The 23,243-nt window shown below is 41.1% G+C and overlaps 1 protein-coding gene across 1 annotated transcript; it reads left to right on the forward strand.

Annotated features, from left to right (window-relative positions):
* Window positions 1-1,806: 1,806 nt before the first annotated feature.
* LOC306769159 (serine protease HTRA3-like) lies at window positions 1,807-22,136 on the forward strand (the record flags this gene model as incomplete). The annotated part of the gene is made up of 10 exons (XM_079257721.1): window positions 1,807-2,332; window positions 11,658-11,757; window positions 14,203-14,335; window positions 15,917-16,006; window positions 18,900-19,094; window positions 19,261-19,293; window positions 19,819-19,933; window positions 20,013-20,070; window positions 21,777-21,872; window positions 21,968-22,136. The coding sequence occupies exons 1-10, from the start codon at window positions 1,918-1,920 to the stop codon at window positions 22,134-22,136; spliced, it is 1,404 nt and encodes a 467-aa protein (XP_079113847.1). The 5' UTR covers window positions 1,807-1,917.
* Window positions 22,137-23,243: the final 1,107 nt, after the last annotated feature.

Raw genomic sequence — 23,243 nt, forward strand, 5'->3', positions numbered from 1 at the left:
TGGATCTGCTAATTTTGCCCAAGTAAAAGACAAATGTGTATGCTTTCAGCTTGGATTCAGGTTCTAAATTCCAATATTGATCATATACTGTATGGCTAATGTCACTCAACACAGACAGCATCCATTTATTTTTAAAGACAAATATTCATGTATCATTATTCCAACGGATTAAATGTAATTAAGATAAAGAGAGAGGAAAAAAAGGTCTTATTTTCTCCCAGATTTGGAAAACTGTCTTATGCCCCACGGCTGTCTTATGCCCCATAAGACAGCCGTGATTGGACTGCAGTGCTCATGTGGTGCGGACATTAGTGTACTTTATACGTTCATAACAAAATGCTCCAGATGAAGCTGAAAGTGGTTCAATAATTTGTTTCATATTAAATGAACGGACATAAATGAGACATCTCTGACTCCAGTTTATTTACTGGGAACATACTGGTGTTCCTGTGTGACCCAGATGGGTTGCACTGCTGTGGTCTGAGAGCGGGAGGCCTGTGGTTCCACCTTGTACCCCAGCTGAGGTGTCCTCACAGAGGAACCAATAACTGCCATGAAGGAGGAGGTGCAGGAGATGGAGAGAAATAAACACCACCCTGACAGAAATGACACTAAAGATAAACATGAATAAATGAGAATTCTCCACCTCTGATGTGTTGCATCACTTCTAGACATAAAGCAGCAGCGTTTGGTTCCAACGTGAGAGGATGATTGACAACACAATCATTCAGATTGGATGATTGTTCAGGTGAACGCAGGTGAAGCGCTGACGTCATTTAGTACCTTGTTATGTAGCGTCTCCACTATCTGCACACATCTGCAGCTGTACAACAGGTTTCCTCCTGTGCATGGAGGCACCTCCACCTGCCTCCATCTGCCCGATGGCCGCTACACCACGGCGTGTCTGGTTGTGGAGAACATAGTTCTGTTCTGCGCTCTGGGTTGGGAAAAGGAGTGATCAGCCCCGACCTGTCATTCATTTCCCTTTGGAAGGTGCCGGCTTGACTCCATGCGCCATGTTCATCCACAGGGACAGATAAGCCACTGCGCGCCTTTATGCATTTGTGTGCATTTTATATCCAACCATCACTTCATGTTCTGTGTCTGCAGGTGGAGGAAACACCCTGATTAGCCTAATGATGGGTGACACGTCATGTTAATGCAATTATTTATTTAGACCTTTATTATTATGCAGCTTCTGTACGACTTATTGTGTGAAATGGTTTTTATAATACAGATTTTAGGTGTTGATGTTTTACATGTTGGAGGAAGAATCTCAAATATGCATTTTCCTCTTTTTTTCTTTTTGCAAATGCTGTTAATGTGCAACCTTCTGTGTGAAAGTTTATATTGGATTTTGAGCAAATGTCTCAAATTTCACACCATTATTTTGGTTTTATTTTCTGCCTTTGGTGTCGCAGTTTCCCGTTTCTCCAGATGTGTGTACGGCAGGGTCAGAGTTGGCGTGGAGGTCGGGACGTTTTACCGCCAAGTCGGGTTTTTATAAATCCATAAAGTTGACTATAATTGGCGCACGCCGGGTTTTGTGGGTGCTACAGCTTCATAAACGAGGCCCCTGATCTGATGAAGGTGGAGGATGAGGATGAGATGTGGCTCCAGCTGGCTCCTCCTCCACCAGCTCAGCCGCTGCAGAGACAAAGTTTGGATCCAGATGCAGCAGCTGGCGGAGAGGAAACTCTCCGTCTGCAGCCTGTCTGACTCAGTTCTGGTTGCAAAATCTTTTACTCCACAGAAACTTGCTGCTTCGTTCAGAAAGCATAGTTTTCTATTTATTTATATGTATCTGGCCTGTTTTTCTTTGTACTTTGCCAACCTGGAGACCGTCGATCGGCAGCAGGGACCGTGATATCTGTGTGACCCACTAGGATTCCTGCCGGCCTCTGACCTCCTGGCAAAATGCATCTTTTCTGGTTTAGCTTGGTGCTGCTTTCTCTTGGTGAGCCCATCCACACACAGACAGAAACTAAGTGTCCAACTCGGTGTGATGTGAGTAGCTGTCCGAGCCCCAGCTGCCCCAGCGGATACGTCCCCGACCACTGCAACTGCTGCCTGGTCTGCGCCCAGGGAGAGGGGGACCCCTGCGGGGGCGGAGACCACCTGCCGTGTGGGGACGGACTGGAATGCAAACATCCGACTGGAAAGCGGCTTGCCAAGGCCTCCTGCCGCTGCCGGTTCAGCCACAGGGTCTGCGGCAGCGACGGAAGGACGTACGGCAACGTGTGCCAGCTGAAGGCCGCCAGCAGGAGGGGTCTGCAGCGGGGCCTCCCAGGCATCACCCAGGTCCAGAAGGGACCGTGTGAGACCAGCACAGGTACGCTTTACACAGGGACACAGTTCTTGGAAGCAGATTATTATTGTTAAAGCAAACCAGACATTTCCACCAAAACCAGTCTGATAAACGAACACATCGAAAGAGTCAAACATGGGGTCCCGGGGTCAAAACTAATCCCCCAGAGGGTCTAGTGTGGCCCACAAAGCGAAGTAGGTAAATGTAGGAATAAAAAGGTATTAATTGTGCTTTTGAAATAAAGGTAACTGTGGTATTTTAGTCAAATTGTTTTTGCTATTTCCTTTCTGTCTGTGTTTAAATGTGAAATATTAAAATGGCAGCAGGATAACTTGCTGTTTATTTCTGACTAAATAAGTTCAACTTCAGCTTGTGTATGTTATGCTGACATTAAGTGCGTGGCATTCACATGCAGACTCAGCTCAGAGTTCCAGACAACACTTTATTTTATTCCTTTCTGTAGTCGGGTTCTTTCCAAGGAGGATGCGGGAGACAGGTCAGCCGGCAGGTAGACAAGCGGGGAGGCAAACCAGGCTGGCTGGGAAGCGAGCAGGCAGGCGGGCAGGCAGGATCTCTGACAGGGATAAACACACAAGTTATCAATCTGTGATTCACACCGGAAAGAATCTTGGAGGCTGAGAGTTGTACCGCAGAGCATTCAACAATCTGGCGATGAACAGCAGGCTGAGCAGGTCTTAAGTAGTGCTGTTGCTGATTGCCCAGATGAAGATCAGGTGCTGATCCAGGTGCCAGGGTGCCAGACACGCCCACCAGGGGATAGGACCACAACAGTGTAACAGGTTAGCCAGTTCAGGTGGTCATGATCACTCATCTGGAAATCTACACATATGTACATTTAAAATAACTTCTAGAGCTGTCAAAGTTGTTTTGGTTGTGATGTAAAACCTGGGATTAATGTTGGAGGATTTCATAGATCCATTACGATCTGGGAGTTGTCAATCATATGGAACTGAGTAACGTTTCTTTCAAAATTTCAGGTTGTTCATGATGTTTTTGTGTACTGTGATTCATTAAATGTAAACATCTTGATCATGTACTTGTACTTCCTTGGACTAAAACAAAGGAGAAAATGTGAAGTTGAAATTTTTTCTAGGATCATGTACACACGTAGTTTTTTTTTTTTTTGTAAAACCAAATATCTTCCCCCCTCCGATCAGTGAAAAAATGAGTCCACATGACCTCATTTTTCAAAACCAAATCCATCCACACCTATCCGCATAACCGCCTTGTTAAGCACATTCATAAGCGTATCTAACCTTCAGACGGCACCAGGTTTTTATGGACGTGAAAATAGACAAGCTCTGGACAAAACTTACTCCATATGTAAGTTCTTTAAAGCCAAAATAAAATACTAGAAACGTGACAGCAGCTCTGTTCTGTCAGGTTAGAGGAGCTTGTTCTTCCTAACTATTCCAAACATGAAGATTTAGGGAAACATTTAAAGACGAAATGAAAATAATATTTGATATGTGTTGGATTTATTTATGGTTCCACATAAATAAAAGATAGAGGAGATCGATTTGTTTGGTTACTTGAATTAATGGATACTAAAAGGAGTATAAAGTAGTGTAATGGTATCCCTGGAGTAAGAAAAAATGCATTAAAAAGGGGTAAGTTGGTTGTTTTAGGGGCCAGTACTGTGCAGAGCTTGATGTGGTAGTAGGGGGATCAGTTCTGGTTTACTGTCTAGTGGAGGTGTTAGACTGGATCCTTGTGAGTCCAGCTCCACGTTGGGAACTGTCAGACTGGTGCTACTGGGGCTGGGGTCTGTCTCAGCCTGATCTATGTCTCTCCTCTTTGGAAAAAAGTCAGACTTATCTCCCTTTCTCTTCATTCTTCTCTCTTCCACCTCAAAGCAAACTGGTAGCAGGATGTTTCATGCTAAATCAACCAGCAGCCTCCCATTTAAATTAAAGCGTCCTGCTTAATTATAACAAAACCATAACTGATAAAATCATCCTGAAGTGCAGTAATACTCTGACTCCAGAGATTCAATTAAGATTTTCTGCCATCAGCTGTTCTACCATCGGCCTTTTGTGATAGCTACATACCGACTTAGCACAAAAAAAGGAAATTAGTTCATTAATTAAATTGTTTAGAGAATTTTTTTCCAACCTATTTATCTCTGCTCCTTATCCTACAAATGCATTTTCTTTCCAGACAGACAGACTTTCTAACAGTGGAAGATTTAATACAGAGAAGTTTTGTTAATCTTCTGAATGATGTGACTTTCTCTGCTGAGTTTATTTATCTTAAAATAAATTGAATAATTGAGCAGAGTACTTGGAGGAGACAACTTGATAGCAGTCAGTCCACTGAAATCTGTCCATATTGTTTCGAGTTATGTTGTTGAGAGACAGACAAACCAATTCTACTGAATACATAACCTTTACTTTAGTGGAAGTAATACTTACTTCCACAAGAGGGTAGCGTTTTACCTGATCAGGTATGATTTTCCATTCTTACTTTCTACACTACCCTGCCTCTCGCCCGAAGGCTGCTGGGATAGGCTCCAGCTCCCCGCGACCCTTACTTGGATTAAACAGGTTCAGAAAATGAATGAATGAATGACTGAATGAATATATATATATATATATATATATATATATATATATGTGTATATATATATATATATATATATATACATGAAGATGCAAGGATCAGAATAATCAGACTGTATATAATACTCAGCCTGTTTACCCCTTTCAGGGTGCAAACAGGCCGTTTTCTTTTTTTTGTTTTTTCCAGTCCTGAGCAGACTGTGGTTCTTTTTCTCTGTAGTTTGGATCATTGGCATGTCACAGACATCTGACAGAGATTATATCCTGACCACACAAGTTTTCCAGTTTTTAGGAGGAGTCTCAGGGTTTTTCAGCTCCCTGCAGACTGAAAGCAGCCCAGTTTGGAGTGAAATCGTGACTACCTGCTGCTGCAAGCCAATGGAGGAGAACATGTGAAAACTACCATTCAGACTAATGCTGTAGCCTTAACAGGGTTGTTTTGGTCTTATCTTTATGGAGTAACTAAATGTTATTTATTTAGTCTGCTTCAAAGATATTCCTCATACACGCACAAGTGTATTATTGTTCAACCACTACCCGCCCTGTTATTCAGAATCGTTTTCCTTTTTAAAATAACAGACCACCTAAAATGACCCATCTGGCCCAGCAGCACATGGTGCTGGTTTGGAGTCTACTGTATTATTACTAGCTGAAGCATACAACCACTGGCAAGAATAATGATAATAATATAGTTATTATATCCTGTTATTTTACAGGAATGAATAAAAAGCATTTGAAGTTCTTCAGACAGATATTAAAAGGGTTGGAAAGTTTGAACTGCTATTTGAAGTTGTGATGTCCAGCTGGAAGTAAATATCAGTCACATTAAAACATGTTACAATCAGACTTCTTTTTCTTTCATATCAAGTAAGCCAGGACTACGCCACAACTTAAAATATTTAACCCATTTGACCCAGCGTGACATGTTTTATGTATCTCTTTATTTTATACTTTTATTTTTTTACTTGTACTGTTTTTATTCACTTGCTGTTACTGTACAGCACTTTGGTCAGTTCTAGTTTTTAAAGTGCTTTAGAAATAAAAATGGTATGGTATAGATACAGTTTCTGACACATTTGGCATCACTTTATGGTAAAAATTTTGCTCAAAATGCTGTGGAACACAATATGATTGTTGTCTTCTACCATTTAATGGACACCGGAAAACAGAAAATTATGAAAGATTTTACATTTCACATGGTAATGGTCAATATCCCTAAAAAATGTAGGTACTTTTTCAATTCCCATTTTGTTGAATTGACAAATGAAGACCTAATTATTAAAAAAAAAACAAATTGAACTTATCTAATAATTTTTTCAGGGGTCGGGTCTTTATGGGTAAATGAGGTTGAAGGAAGGAGGATGTGGAATGGACATCTGGAGTGAGCCTGTCAGGGAGACTCAGGACGGTGGAGCTGTCTCGGATCTTCAGGAAACCAGCTTATGGAACCCCCCAAGTTATGAATAGTTTGAGCTGGGAAGGCAATGAGCTTGGCATATAACAGAGAGATTATTATGAATATGGGAACAGTCAGGTTGATAACCAGCATCTGGAGAAACCGGATGCTGTGGTCTGAGATAAAGAGTCTGGATGAGGTGGATGGTGTACAAGGACTGGATGGACTAATGTTCTGGTGCTGTGATGGAAATATTAACTGAGACAGAATCTTGAGACGATTCTCCACATTTCAGTGGTGATTAGAGCATCTTGAGGACAAGCAGCATCTCCTCACAATGTGTGTTTTCGCTCACAGGTACTAGTTTGCTCGCTCGTATCATGTACACGCACCCGGTGTTTACCGTGCGTGCGCTCATACAAGACCTGCAAACGAGAGATATTGTGTGTCGCAGCTTGCCTGACTCTGGATGTACCAGTGTAGAGTCTGGGGACTCACTCACATCAACAGATTTTTAAGGCAGGAAAAACAAGCGCAGAGTAAACCAATCAGAAAAATGGCAGATGTGACGTCAGTAAAGCGGCAGCCTACAATGGTCAGAAGTGTTCAGCAGAGCGAACGCAACAGAAGAAAATAAACATAGCGTGCAGTACAGAAGACATAAATGAGCTGTGTCGTTTTTGCTGTAAAACCTGAGGCTACATGACGTTATTGGCAACTCGGTGTTGCTTATTGAACCTAATCGTTTGTCAGAAGCTAAAAAAGAAATGAAATCCCGCTACGTCCATGGGCTGTCTTGAATGTTTTGATTTCCACGCTGAAGAAGAGCAGCAGACCAAGCCCTAATGAAATGCCACTGGTGCAGACTGGTGCAGACTGGTGCAGGCTGGTGGAATGACACACTGGTGGAAAGGTGCTGCGAGCTGCAGGAGGTCGTTCAGGAGGAGAACTGGAAGGAGCAGAGGAGCGGATGGCAGGGAGAGAGGGAACCGCCAGTCTCAGGCACAGAAACAACAGCAGTACCAGCTGTAAAAACATGAACTGTTGCACCATGTTAAGCTTGATGCAAACAGTAGAATCTAGTCTCAGGTTGACACGTGTTCACCAAGTTTAATGCACTGCTGTTGTTAAAAAAAAGTCAGAGTTTCTCCTATTAGTGGGCTCGGACTTTAATTTATTTAGCTTATTTACACATTATCATGTCATTTCTTTCTTTGTTTGGATGGTGTTCCTCCATCCTGATGTGGTCATGCTGCCACCAGCTGACAGAAAAAGTTCCTTCTGTTTTCCACAATCACATTGGTCAAATTTAGCAATATTTATTTTTATTTATTTATTTATTTATTTTTCCTCATAACTGACGGATCTAGCCACCGGATTTCATTGATGACAGGATACTCCAGATAATTCCGATTAATGCTGACTACTTTCAGTCTTTACATCTGTGGAAGTGTCTGTAGACACAGGGAGAAGTTCCTATGTGTAGCTTTGTTCTGCTTTAAAACCAGCAGGTTTAAAATGAACAGAAATTAATTTGGAATTATTAGTTCAGAATTAAATAATTTGGAATTAACGTATTTTTCTATGAGTTTACATGAAAATAATCATTCCAAATGAAGGTTTACATGAAACACGTCCTCACTTAATTCCTCTTTAGAGCGGCAGGTTGGGAAGGGTTCTGATTGGACAGAGGGTACACGGGACGTATACCGTAAAAAAACAAAGTTGGCTCCCTGCTTCTCGTCTTTTCAGTCGTAACTTGTAAAAACTACATAATAAGTTCCAGTTTCGCTGCTATTTTTATTATAAATGGGAAGTAGCAGCTCAACACCAGCATACTACTTCACTTTTTGCAGCAACTGAGGAGGAGAAGAAAGATAGACCACCGAACACGGGAGGTAAAACAACGCGCGTCATCGGGACAGGACAAGGTAACGAGCATGCTCAGAACGACCAGAATTAACATAGAGCGGGATGAAGGTTTACATGACAGAGGAATTAAATAGTTCAGAATAAAAATGCAAATAAACCAGACACTTACATTGGAAATAAGTTTAACTCCGAATGGAAATTTGCAATAGGAATTAAGTGTTTATATGGTCGTTTTTCATCTGTTTAAATCTGAACAAACTTTTATTTGGAATGAAACAGGAATTAAAACTCTCATGTAAACTTAGCAACTGTGTCAAGTTGCATGATTGCACTTATCGCTCCTAGCTGAGACTGCTAATGCTACTGTTCTTTCACTACATCTACTAGTGAAGGGATGTTTGGGTTTTTTCAAAGAGCTGGTTCTTCTGCTTCAGCTCTCAAAGCAGAGCTGCCCCATTTGGTTCCAAAATGGCTCTCGATTCAAAATCTTTAATAGCCTCATATTTTACTGTAACCTCTTAAAAATTGACGATTTGTGTTTTTAAAACATTACTGTTTTCATAGGTTATATGAGAAGTCTTAATTTTGCCCCATTTCTGTTTTTTTCATGATCAATTTTTCAAGAGGTCTTTTATTGTACAAATTAACAAAAACCTCCACAAGACAAAACAAGAACCAAACTCGAGAAAACAGCATTGATGTCATTGTTTAAGGGATCATCACCTGGAAATTGCACTTTTTCAAGTTGTCGCTTGAGTTTTTCAGTCTGGGTGCTTTGTTAATTAGAAAGCAAAGTTTAATTATTTCCACTTTATTTATGTGCAGCTCATGCAGAAAATATAACTAAATAAGACAGTAGTACACTTCTAATTACAAGCCTTACAATACACCAAGCAGGGTAAATTAATCCAGATGACTGGCAGACATGTTTATTCAGATTTTAACAGGGAGGGGGTTCAGTTCTCTGTCATTGTTTAGAAGAAGTTCATTCATTCATTCATTATCCAAACCGCTTAATCTAATTAAGGGTCGCGGGGAAGCTGGAGCCTATCCCAGCATCCTTTCTGAAATTACCTCACAAATGCAAATATAATAACATTACAGATCTAACAATTTTAACAAGTTTCATTTTGACTTGTTACATTTTACCGAAATACAAATATAAATGTGTGGTTTTGAGACAAAGATCCCGCTTTTAGTGCAGTGTTCCTCATTGCGCGACTCACGAGCCGCATGCGGATCACTGACTCTTGACTTGCGGCTCGTGAAACAGCCGCTGGCTTTCTGAAATTGCTATCTGAACAAGTCATAATGATCCTCAACGCTGCAGTTCTCTCCACAAACAAGAGCTGCAGGCTGCTTGCAGAAACTCTGCTGTCCTAACGGCCCTAACTGACCCTGTCAGAGTTGCCAGTTTTGGCTAATTTTAGCAGCAGCAAACTCCACCAAAGAGCTGCTCCATCGGTAGCTCCTTATATATAATGAAAAAGAAACACCCACACTCCGGAGGCATTATTGTATCTTCACCATATACTGTTGCATAAGAACACCATTACTCCGTGCAATATTTAGGATAACCATTCCTTGCTAAAAAGCTGAATGTTACTGATTTGGCAACGTAGCAGGATACGTAGCGTGGAAACGCTTTTTTTTGTGGGGTGGCGGCTCTCATCTTGTCTTAGTGTATTGAGTTGAATTAAGAGTGAGGATCACTGTTTTAGTGTAACAAAAACTGTCACATTTTAACATTAAAGGCAGTATGTCATCAAACACACCTGCACTAGCTTGACTAGTGTGGTATCAGTTGTAGTATTGGTACGCTTTTAATAATACCAAGTACGAATACGAACGCTTGGTATTGAGCCGATACCGATACCAGCATCCCTAAATATCAATTTTGACTTGCAAGTTTTTCCTATTTGAAATTTTGGCCCACTGTATATTTAAGTTTAACACACCGACAACCTTGAAAGAGTTGCTGTAGCAGTTAAAGCTTAAAGTGGAACTATTATGAGCATTTCAGGCTAATTTATTTTTATTTCTGACACCAGAAGGGCTGGGATTGATCAAGTTATTGTCACAAATCGCTTTATTTACTTCAGACCGACCCTCTCCGTAGGCTGTCAGATCAGCCTGTGGGCAAAACGAGTGGATTGAGACTCTTCCGCATTAAGCCCCGCCTCCCGCCACTGCACTACATCAGGAGCGCGCACCGCACCTGCTTTCGCCGTCATTGTAACATCTCATAAACAGAAGGATTAGGCTAATATGAACTCAATAAAAAACTCAAAATACAATGTGAACACATAGCATACAGCCCTACATGTTGGAACCTGAATCAGACCCTGAAAACGAAGTGGAAAACAGCAACCCACAGCAACGAATGCAGCAGGATGTCTCTCTTTGGTAAACTCACCAGCCATCGTTGGAAATAACTTTATCCCACGTTTTCCACCCACCTGATGTATTTGTACATGCCCTTGTTAACCAGTAGAAGGTAACCAATCACCGAACCTTATCCCCCGGGACGTCACAAGGATTTCCAAGTAGAAAAAACTCTCTAAAACAAAGTGTTTTTCGTTGCCATGGAAACCGAACAGAGAGTGTGCTGGAACTCAAATCACCGAACCTTATCCCCCGGGACGTCACAAGGATTTCCAAGTAGAAAAAACTCTCTAAAACAAAGTGTTTTTCGTTGCCATGGAAACCGAACAGAGAGTGTGCTGGAACTCAAACTCAAATATGCGTTTAGGTGATAAAAAACGGTGTAGGACCCCTTTCAGACTTTGGTTTGCTTTATGCAGGTTATAAAGCCAGCTAAAGTAAATAAAGGTGTGTTGTTTTTTATCAAATCATGTGGCGAAGCAGTCCAGGCCTTGGGTCAGAAGAAACTTGACTCCAGTTGGTTAGATAACTTGGAAGGCCCTCCTGATGGTTTAACGATTTTGTGTTTTTGTTTTGTTGTTTCAGAAGCAAACCTTTTCTTTACTCATCCTCATTGTTTTCTTTTTTCTTTTTGTTTTTACAGTTGGTGTATTAACTGGGATCTCTTATGCCTCACCAAGCAATATTACTCTCATTAAGTTACACCTGGTACATGGAACATTAGTAGGATTTATGCTCCCATTAAAAGATGTCCCAACAGATCCCACGTTTCTTCATACAAATTCTGAAGACTATCTTCTTAATTTATCAGAGATTTTTCCTCATAAAAGGTGGCGTGATTTTTCTATTAGAGCTTTTTACTCAAAAATATTACTTATGTTTTTACAGACAAGTTGTATGGTTTCTCAGATCCAAATGCAGGTTAGTAAAGCTAATATCCCAGATACAAAATGTCTTGTGTTAAACATTACAAAGTGTTTTGATGTTTATGACAACATGTGAGAGAGCAACCCCTGTCCCATTCATCTTCTATCCAGACCACATTTAACATAGTTCTGTGATGAGACTGTTCTTTTTATACTGATAAAAAACATAATTCTTGCACTCATTGCAGGTCCTTCTCCTGCCTCCAGTCCTCGTTACAAGTTCAACTTCATTGCTGATGTGGTGGAGAAAATTGCTCCTGCTGTGGTTCACATTGAGCTCTTCCTCAGGTAAAACACGATGCTTTTGTTTCAGCAATCACATTTTAGTAGCAAGACTTCTCTTCTGGTGGTGGAAGACTTTCATGCAAAATTAAAAGAATGTTACTCAAAGTCAAACTGATTTCTTTCTGCCGTGATCCGGTCGGTGGAATCATCTTCACACTTAAAACTACACTTTGAAGAGACTGAGAACTCGCTGTCCTCAAGATCAGTTTATTTTGTCTCTTATAGATCAATGATAATTACAAATCATTGACCTTGAAATGTCCAAGCCAACATAATCCAGCTTCTTTTTCACAAAACGTAGGATTTTTGTCATCATAACTGTTTTTCTTAAAAGCTGCTTTAATGTTTTTGTTTGAACATTTCTTTTTTCCTTATTTCTGGTCCAGTCCTGATACCAGACCAGCTCCAGTCCAATCTGGGACCTGACCATTTTTAGTCTAGGTACCAGGCCAGCACCAGTCCGGTTTTAGGATCTGACCATTTTCAGGGGAACTTTTTTTTCTTTGAATTATTCAGGCAGGAAAAAGACACCTAAGAGATGCACCGGTGTTGTGTCGACATATAACAGAAAGTAGATTGCCACGGTCTGCACTGCTTCTCTCCCCTGCTGCTCAGCCATGTGCTTCCACCTACCTTCATCTGCTCACCATCTCCAGTCAAGCCAGTGTATCTGCAGCTTCACGCCACTCACTCACTGCCAGATCGTCTTTGCTTTCATGCATGACACTCCAGAACATATTCCCAGACTGCTCTCCTGGTTTTGACCCAACTTGCTTCTGACCATCACTTTCATGGTCTGGTCTGGGGATGGTGGGATGTCTAGATCTGCACCCAGTCTTCATTTGAACCGCTTACCAGGAGGACTTACATCAGCAGTGAAGTTGTGCTCTTGTGCTCTTAAGTCCCATGCACTTGTTGGTCCTGTGGTTACGTGTTTGTTGGCCTGGGTTTGTGTCCAGCCATACTCACCCTGCTACAATTTCTGACAGCTGTGGTCCTGCTCAGTCTGCTAAATGAAGAGTGTTGAAATGGTGCTGCTGTTGAAAAGAAGAGTCAGGACTAAAAGTCTATCTACTGCAGATTGTGAAGTGATATCCCAAGAAACAAATTCAGCGAACACCTGAACCAGGACCTGGATGCCTCTGAACCTTTGGCTGATCCTTCTTCTGTTAGCCAAAGCCTCAGAAATAGTCTCCATTGAAAGGTGGCTGTCAAGAAACCAGTCTTCAATAAAATGAAACTATGAGAAACAGCTGAAGTTTAGGAGAACTGGACTGAAAATCACTGGCAACAGGTCTGATGGAGGGAATCCTCCCCCGAGCCCAGACCTCATCATTGTTAAAGCAGTGTGGGATCATCTGGACAGAAAAGGAAACAAAAGACAGAAATGGTAGAAGAGCTTTGAAAAACCTTTAAAGGATTCTGGATAACTATTCTTGAGGATTGTAAAGGATTGGTGGGAACGACTTTAGATGCTTGCAATTGATCATATGTCGTGTCATGTTTTTGCCACCCTGATCTCCTGGCGCTCATCATTGATTACTCGATCCACCTGCTGGCTTCCTAATTGCCTCTGCTACCTCATTCAGTTCACCTGGTTTCCTTTTCTCTCACTGCCTACTTAAGCTCCCTCCAATCCCTCCTTTTCTGCCAGATAATAATCAGACCTATGTCTAGTTTTGTTCCAGCGTTCTACGGATTGTTCCTCAGTTGCCGACCCTCTGCTTCATGCCCCTGGATTACCCTCCTTGCCTTGCCCTCGACGGACACCGCTACCTTTCGGATCTTCTGGTTACCGACCCTGCCTGTCTTTGGATCTCTGAGCCTTGTCTTTGCCTGGATGAGTATTTTGCCATCCTGTTTACCTCCCAGCTGTTGCCTGGTTTCTTCTGCAGACCACTCCCCCGGACTGATCTTCTGTTCATACTCCTCCACCAATAAACTGGTCATTTGTCCAGAACTCCCTGTGTGTGGCTGAATTACGGATCCTCAGGGTAACTCATTACAATGTCGGACAGTTAGGTTCACTAAAATGATCAGATGAAAACAGTTTTTACTGGACACCACTGGGGGAAACTAAAGGTTGGTATCGGTCTCAAACGTCTATTAGTGTGTAAAAGCAAGTCTAGGAAAGATGTCAGTTTCCAAAGTCCTTCAAGAAGCCTGGAGAACTATTCCTGCAAACTGTCTAAAGAAAAGACAAAGAGCTTGTTGGAGAGAGTTTACTGTGGGATGAAGAATAAAGGTGCTTGGATCAAATATTCATTTTGAGATCCTTAGAGCTGGACCAACTGGTTCTGTGCAGATACTGGAGTTGTATTTATGCTGGAACATGTTTCAGTACATCTCAACAGCTGTTTTCTGTTTTCCTGACATGTAAAGAAATCAGGGGTGACTGAAAATATTTCCATAGTACTCTGAGAATTTACTGATAATTTTATTCCACAGACATCCGCTTCTTGATCGCAACATCCCTCTGTCAAGTGGATCGGGGTTTGTAATGTCAGACAATGGACTGATTGTCACAAATGCCCATGTAGTGTCCAGTACCACACCTGTGACAGGCCAACAACACTTAAAGGTACACTAACACCCGTTTATGGTCTGCCTTTCCAACCAGAGGATGGGTAGATGAGCAGCATGCATCTCTTACATTACACAGAAAAAATACCTTGTTTTATTTGTTCTGCTGGAGCAACTGATGAAACTTCAGATAGCTTTTTTTGTTTCTAACCTAGGAACAATTGAGGTGATGGCGATTTAGTCTAAATGTCCATCCATCCATCCATCTTCTGCCGCTTATCCGGGGTCGGGTCGCGGGGGCAGCAGCCTAAGCAGGGAAGCCCAGACTTCCCTCTCCCCAGCCACATTTGCCAACTCTGCGGGGGGGGATCCCGAGGCGTTCCCAGGCCAGCCGAGAGATGTAATCCCTCCAGCGTGTCCTGGGTCTTCCCCGGGGTCTCCTCCCAGAGGGACGTGCCTGGAACACCTCACCAGGGAGGCGTCAATGAGGCATCCTGACCAGATGCCCAAGCCACCTTGACTAGATGCGGAGGAGCAGCGGCTCTACTCTGAGCCCCTCCCGGATGACTGAGCTCCTCACCCTATCTCTAAGGGAGAGCCCGGCCACCCTGCGGAGGAAACTCATTTCAGCCGCCTGTATACGAGATCTCGTTCTTTCGGTCACGACCCACAGCTCATGACCATAGGTGAGGGTAGGAACGTAGATCGACTGATAAATCGAGAGCTTCGCCCTCTGGCTCAGCTCCTTCTTCACCACGACAGACCGGTGCAGAGTCCGCATTACTGCAGACGCCGCACCGATCCGTCTGTCGATCTCGCGCTCCATCCTTCCCTCACTCGTGAACAAGACCCCGAGATATTTAAACTCCTCCACTTGAGGCAGGACCTGACTCCCGACCCGGAGAGGGCAATCCACCCTATTCCGGCTGAGGACCATGGTCTCAGATTTGGAGGTGCTGATTCTCATCCCAGCCGCTTCACACTCGGCCGCGAATCGCTCAAGCGAGAGCTGGAGATCACGACCAGATGAAGCCAACAGGACCATGTCATCTGCAAAAAGCAGAAACCCAATCCTGAGGCCACCAAGCCGGATCCCCTCAACACCTCGGCTGCGCCTAGAAATTCTGTCCATATAAGTTATGAACAGAATCGGTGATAAAGGGCAGCCTTGGCGGAGTCCAACCCTCACTGGAAACGAATCCGACTTACTACCGGCAATGCGGACCGAGCTCTGACACCTGTCGTACGACAGGTAGTCTAAATGTTTTAACTAAAAATTCCAAGTGTATAAATAGTTGATGAGAAAAGGAGATAAGTAAATATACATTAATTAGTGACACTGGCTGATATAAGGTATACTGTTGTATATTACAACTATGAATATTCTATTAACATATGAAGAAAAGACTGAGATACTGTAAATATTGTGAATCACATTTTGGTCTCACTGGGACACAACCTTTTGCTAATATTTTGCCAGGGCTCCTTTCTACCACAGCTGTTAATGAGAAGGAAAAGTTAGGAGAAAATGACCAAAAATGGAACATAACCTGACACTGTTGCATGATAAACACTCTTCTGTGCAATATTTTTTATTTGAAATGCTCTGAAAATGTCATTCATCTGTTGTGTTTTGCAGGTCCAGATGCATAATGGTGATGTATATGAAGCCAGCATAAGAGACATTGATAAAAAGTCAGACATTGCCACAATAAAGATTAACCCACAGGTAAGTCGGAAGGTTTGCAATAAACTCACCAAACAGGTGAATGTCAGTTCTGCAACAAAGTGGACTGATATCTGAACGTTCTGCTTCCTGAAGCTGAAGTGGGAGCTGGTTCCACTGTTAGGGCCCTGATAACTTGAGGTTTTGCTTCCTGAAGCTATACTGGTCTGATAACTGATCCTGGTTCATGTACCCAGCTGGGAGTTGGTTCTACAGGGAGGTGTTCTGCGGCAAAGTAGCAACATATTAGCAAGAGAAATAAATAGTGGAAAGGCTACTGTTTGATTACATGCACAACTATGCTCAGAGACCTGAATACCTTCTTCTTTCCTTTTCTTTCTGAACTGGGCACCTGAATGTTTCTTTAGTCTTTTGTCAATGATACACCCTTGACTTGACATAAGATCATCACCTCTTTCTTCTGTCAAACACCAAAGGTTGACGTCACTGGATATGAGCAAATTCACAATGACATAAGCAAATTTCTGTTTTTCTTTCTCTACGCTTTCACATGACCCAATACATTTAATAATACATATGTGTTATTTTATGAATGTAATGCCATTTATTTTGAAGGAGCAGTTTGTGTTGTGTGTGTGGCCTGAAGTCAGTTTATCGCCGCCCCCTCCTTGCTTTTCCATAACCAAATTTTATGCAATTTAAAAACCTGTATAAAAACATGAAATTTGCCGGGTAAAAGGTTGTAGAAGAGATTTAATATTCAGTAAGGGCCACGAAGGGCGCTTTATTTTTTTGTCTTTGTTTGTTTCCTTGTATACTGATGAAAGCACATTTGTAAATGTGGAACTATTGTTTAATACATATGTATGCATGTGTATATGAATATTCATAGGTGTATGTATATGTGGTATGTATGCACATATATATATGTATATATATATACATATATATATATATATATATATGTATGTATATATATATATATATATATATATATATATATAAAACCAAAAAAGGGAGGCATATACCCAAAGAACTAAGCTGAGAAATTATGATTTAAGCTTTAGTCACACCATCTATCTGCTGGACACATGTTTCCACTCACCTCCATTCTTAACGTTTCCACTTTGTTTAAATCATCACACTTCCTTCAACTCTGTGACTACAGTGTCTTTCTGTACATTTTGTTTTATGAGTGTGATGATATTGAAAATCGCAGTCATTATGTTGTACCTAAATGAAAGCTTGTTACTTAAATCTTTCTATTTTTGCTACCTTATTAAACACTTATTATAGTCTTTTAATCTTCCATTATGATACCTTAGTGAATGCTTATTTTTTATAATCTTCCTTGCTTATAAGGTTGACAGGGCATTTGTCATATGTCAGCAAAGCTTAGTTGAAATGAGTCTAAACTGTGTAATACTCAACAGAATGCTTAAAATGGGTTAGTTCAAACTTCAGAATACTGAACAAAGTGTTTGCAGTGTTGCAGCACAGAAAGATGGAAAGTAGTCCAGAATATAAACGAGACAAAAGGGGAGAAAATAACACCTTTTCATCTTGCCTCATAACAAGGTACATAGAAAGGCCAAACCAGAGGCGGTTACCCCGAAAGTGTCTGCATGCACTGTCGACAGGTAAAGCACAACCTTTGCAAAGAGAAGGATCAGATATGTGCAAGACCTCAGACGTTGCAATATGAAACTTTATACACAGTGAACTAACATTGAACCAATTGTCATCTGATGAATTTGTAACTCAGAGGTTGAAATTAAAATTGATTAAAATACCTAATAAGGCCTTGCTCCATGCAGTGTTCTGAAAATTCAGTATAAAAAGAAATTTAATTTCCTTGTCGTTCTCGGTACACTTTCCTGTTTTTTTTCTTCTTTTTTTTCTTTTTTCTTTTTCAAGTTTAATTATTTTATATTTATTTCGTTTTAATTGCCTGAATGAACTGAAATAGCTGAAAAGGATATTATGATAGGTTGACTTAGACACTTCCTTTTTCTATTCATTTTTACATTATTTGTCTCATACCTTTTTTTTTTTTTTTTTTTTTTTTTTTTTTTAAATTAAACTCTATTTATACTTTATTTTATCACTTTTGCTTTGGTTTATGATCCAACATTTGCATGAATACCATTAAGTAATCCAGCATTATTTTACCATGTTTAAAATTCTTTTGATTTTTCTTATTCCTTCTTTTGGAATTTCTAGCCTTCATGTAAGGAGGTGATTTTTAACTCATATCTTTTACATTTTAATTAATTTGGTCTACTTAAAATCTTTAGTATTGGGGCCGCAATAATTGTATAAGTTTTCTTTGGAGACAAAAAAAATTAATTAATCTATAGACTCTGCAATCCAAGACTAGAAAAGACCACCTTAGTGGTTTTCACAGGGGAATCCAGCTTAATAGTCTTTTACTAGGTGATCAGGAGAGAACAATAAGCATCGTAACGAGGCTTTAGGTGGAGGGTCCAAACCCAGAGTGCCCTATTCCTCTTATCCAGATCTAAACACAAGCACGATGAGCAGGGTGGAATTCATGAAGCTCGATTAATTTTCCTCGACTTTAAAGAGAAAGTGGTCTGCGATGTGGTACAGTTCTGAGATATGATGCAGGTGAAATAGTGTGTCATAATTGTCAGTGAACATACTATAATCACAATCTAAAATATCACAAAGAGGGGTCAGTAATAACTTGTTACTATAACTATGAGAAGAAATGTTAAGCAGAGATTAACTTTATTTACTCGTGGCTTTTTTTGATGTCTGTGCAGGTCATAAAAAGCTGGTCAACTTCCATCTCATCATATCACACAAAAATGAGTTTGTAGCCTTGATGACTAAGAAAGCAGCTCGGCTGTAAAATACTGTGTCCTACACAGACTCAGCCAGTCCACTGTGTATATCTTTGCTTCCTCAGACCAAACTGTCTGTACTGTTCCTGGGTCACAGTGCAGACCTAAGGCCAGGGGAGTTTGTGGTTGCCATAGGGAGCCCCTTCGCCCTCCAGAATACTGTCACTACTGGGATCATCAGCACTGCTCAGCGGGATGGGAAGGAGTTGGGCCTTCAGGACTCAGACATGGATTACATCCAGACAGATGCCATCATCAATGTGAGAATATTTTCCTGTAAACAAACCATTCTGAAGGGAAGCAGAAAGCATTAGTATGCCAATTACTCATTCACATATCCATCCATCCACCCATGATTTGTCCTAGTGTTAGGCCTTTTTGTGTGTATAAACTATTTGTGTGTGTTTTCTATGTTAAATGTTACAGTATGGGAACTCAGGAGGACCTCTAGTTAATTTGGTAAGTTTTCTATTTTTCATTAATGAACTTACAGTTTTTGTTTTAGCCACTTTAAATTTACAATTTGAATTTCTAAATGGGACTTTTGCTATTTTTGAAACAAGGGGAGAGCAAGTTATCATGAAAAAATAATTTATTGACTAAGATGATCTATCCAAGCCGAGTCTCAGTATCCAGCACAGGGCTCTACCAGTCAACCTCGAGAATTCACTGTGGGCCTAACAAGTAAACTTTGAGGACTGACCTGTTGGAGGCTTACCATGTGGCATGTTCCAAATGTAGTTTTCCTACTGCTGGTTTTTGGATCTAATATTATCTCGGGAAATTGCTCAACGACTATCAAGGTTGTACCCATCCTATTGCCAAATGGCTGTTGTCCTGAGTAGTAGATTATACATTGAAACAATTCTAAGACTTAATAGACTAAATCACAACCAGCCTCAGAATCTGAGTGTGGATCTGGGATTCAGCCAATATGATCTAAACAAAACTCCCAGTTTCTTACGGCGGCCTGCTGTGTTATAGGATGGAGAGGTAATTGGAATCAACACTCTGAAAGTTGCAGCAGGAATCTCGTTTGCCATTCCATCAGACAGGATCACCCGCTTTCTCAATGACTCACTTGACAAACATAGCAAAGGTCAGTCTGATGATGTTGTTCTGGTTAAAAACTTTGCTGAGGTACTTGCTCAATGAGTTTTTACTGTTTTGTTTTACAGATATAAGGTCAGTGAAGAAGCGTTTTATTGGTATCAGGATGTTAACCATCACACCAGCGTAAGTATAAGTGACAGAATTGATGGAAAACAAGATAAAAAGAATTTCAAGATGGAGATGACATTCTTTATCATTTAACAAGATTTGCAGTACATGTTACAGACAAAAAAATGTACAATTAAAACAAAACAATCTGACCTTAAATTATTGGTTTTTGTTGTATAGGACTGGTTTAAGATCTCACTCAGTCTAAACTTCATACTTATAATTTCCTTTCAAGTTATGTCCGATACAACCTATCAGAGTCATCTATCCGCTTGTCTGAGGTTGGGTTGCAGGGTAGGCAGCCTAAGTGGAGTAGCCCAGACTGAGGTGCCAGCAGAGAAACATAGGGCACATTCAAATCAGCCTTTTGGATTCGAATTCTAGTCCTTTTGCTCGTAAAGTCTGCTTCATTTGGGGAAACGGAAACAAATCTGCTATTTAAGTCTGATGTGTGTTAGGTGTGTTGCAGCAGGGAAAATTCCAAAACTGGAATAGACCTACAGTCTGGCCTAGAGTGTCCTGGTGCCAAATGCACATGTGCTTAAATGTAGTATCAAGCATCAGAGTGGACTTACTTATGGACAGTGACCAGCCCAAAAGTCTATTTAGAACCACACACCCCTCTAGGTCTCACTGTCATAGACAGCATGAGCATTGAAGTCCCCCAGGTGTATGATGGTGTCACTTGAGTAAGGGTGTCAAAGCTGGTCTTCAATTGCCACTGTTCTGCAGGTTTTCAACATATCCTTGTTCCAACTACCAAGACACCTGGCTTACACTGAATAAATCCAGAGCCTATGAAGTTCTGCACAATGACTGATTAATTTGAGTCAGGTCTGTTGGAGCAGCGTTGCATGGAAAACCTGCAGGATTATGACCTTTGAGGACTGGAGCTAGACACGTCTGCTCTAGAAGGAGCAATCTCCAACACACCATCCAAGGACTCCAAAAAGGGTGGGTACTCTGAACATCTGTTTGGTATGTAGACAACTGAGTCAAAATCCTTTCCATCACACAAATACAAATGGAGGCTGTTCTTTTCCATCATGGTAAACAGTGTTGTACAGGCACTAAGGGGCAATGAGTATGCCAGCACCCATGTTGTGCCGCTCACCAAAGGCAACTCCATGGTATCAGAGGGTCCAACCCTTCTCAAGCAGACTGCTTCCGGTGTTCAATACAAGTATTAAGTCAAGTCTAACTATATCTGGCTGAAACCTCTCAACCTCAGGCTCTTTCTCAGAAAAGTGGTATTCAATGTCCCTAAAACCAGTTTGGAAATTTGGTTGATCAGACTGCCAAACATCCCCACCTTTAGTCACTATGTAGTTCACATTGCACCCAACCTTTTCTTCCCTGCAGGGGCTGATTGCATGTGATGTTAGTTACCTGTGACCTTTTTGAGACAGAGCCCAGGTGTCTACAGCCCATATGGTATTAGCAGTCTGTAGCCTTTTCAGGCCAAGCCTCAGGTTCCTAGCTATAGAAAGATCCCCCAGTTTCCCTGTTCCAAGGTGAGGTATCTAACTCTTCTTGGTGCAGATCTATCAGGATCTAAGAACTAAAAGATATCTTTTCCCCAAACTATCCATCTGTAGACTTACCCATTAAATTTTGTGGTTAAGTCTGACCAAACATTAGACTGGTAATGTAATGGGTTATTATTCTACAGCCCAACCCTGGCTATGTTAAATCAGTAACTGAGTGTGTTCATGTCTCAGGTTGATTGAAGAGCTAAGACTACAGAACCCAGACTTCCCCAATGTTACTACTGGAATTTATGTCCACGAGGTCGTTCCTCTCTCCCCTGCACAGAAGTAAGTTTATTTTTCAGATGCAGTTTGTCTGTTTTTTTTATTTAGCATGAGTGTTTTACCTCCGACGAGCCTCTGTTATTTCTCTCTGCCTGTAGAGGTGGCATCAGAGATGGTGACATAATTGTGAAACTGAATGGCAGACCTCTGATGACCACGGCGGACTTGCAGGGAGCCCTTCAGGAAGAGACGGCCCTGCTACTGGAGATCAGGAGAGACAATGATGACTTACTCTTTAACATTGAACCAGACATTATAATGCAGTAGTCACCAGAAGCAGGGCTTCTGGTGTGTGGCTGAAACTGTATGTTAGCAGAAACCACAGGGCACAAATCTAATACTCTGGTAAGTCACTGTTAGCTTGGCTGTACCAAAGTGAGAAGAGCACTTGACATTTTCTGCAAAGATGTTGAGCTTTTACAGCTGTGATTCCCAACTGCTCAAACCAAAGGTGTTGGAACAGACGAATTCCTGTACACTTTACAGAGCTGCATGAACCCAAACCACTTAAATGTCAAATAAATACTTGAATTTTCCACTTAAATCATTCATTTCCGATACATTTAAAACAGTTTCAATACCAAAAATTTTGGGACACTGTTTTAAAAACAGAATGTAGTGCTTTCCAAATATCCATGTTTGATTCCCAGTAGAAAACAATCAACATACTAGAAGCTGAAACTGTGACATTTTTTCATTTCGGTTAAAATGTTAGCTCATTTTCAATGTGATGGAAACAACACATCTCTGTGGTTTGTGCATGTGTCACTGTCTGGATAAAGATATTCAGAGTTGATGGAACCAACTCAAACCAAAAGCTCAGAGATTTATTGAGCATGATTTCTAGAACGGGACGCAGGTGAACACCTTCCCTCAGCAAGTTTTACTTTAACATTTACTGTTGTAGGGTTCTCACAGAATGGAGGGTGTGAAATGACTTCCAGGTGATGAGCAGTGATGCTCTTTTTAACAGTATGTAGTCTTAAGTTGGAGCTTTTTGGGTCAGTGTTTCTGCACTGAAACCACACTGAAGTCCACTGCTGCAGAACAACACGTGACTGAATGGAAACATGGAAAATATTTCTTAAGTCATAAACCCTCCAGAGTGTTTCACATGTTGAAATGTGGTGAAAAGAGAAAAACTCTATAAGAATCAAGAGGGTTTGAGGTTCCATTTTAACATGCTTTTAAAAACACTGTTCCCACTAAACTAAACATAATTCCTATTTAATTAAGGAATAAGAGCAGTGCTGCTTCACTCAGCATGGAGACTTGTGAAGAAATCAGCTGAATTTGAACCTAAATTATTGCAACAAGCCTCAGTCAGTCATGTATTATTTATTACATTACAGGCAAGTATTTATCACTTTGACA

This window comes from Telmatherina bonti, assembly GCF_933228915.1.
Source record: "Telmatherina bonti genome assembly, chromosome: 18".
Classification (NCBI taxonomy): Eukaryota; Metazoa; Chordata; class Actinopteri; order Atheriniformes; family Telmatherinidae; genus Telmatherina; species Telmatherina bonti.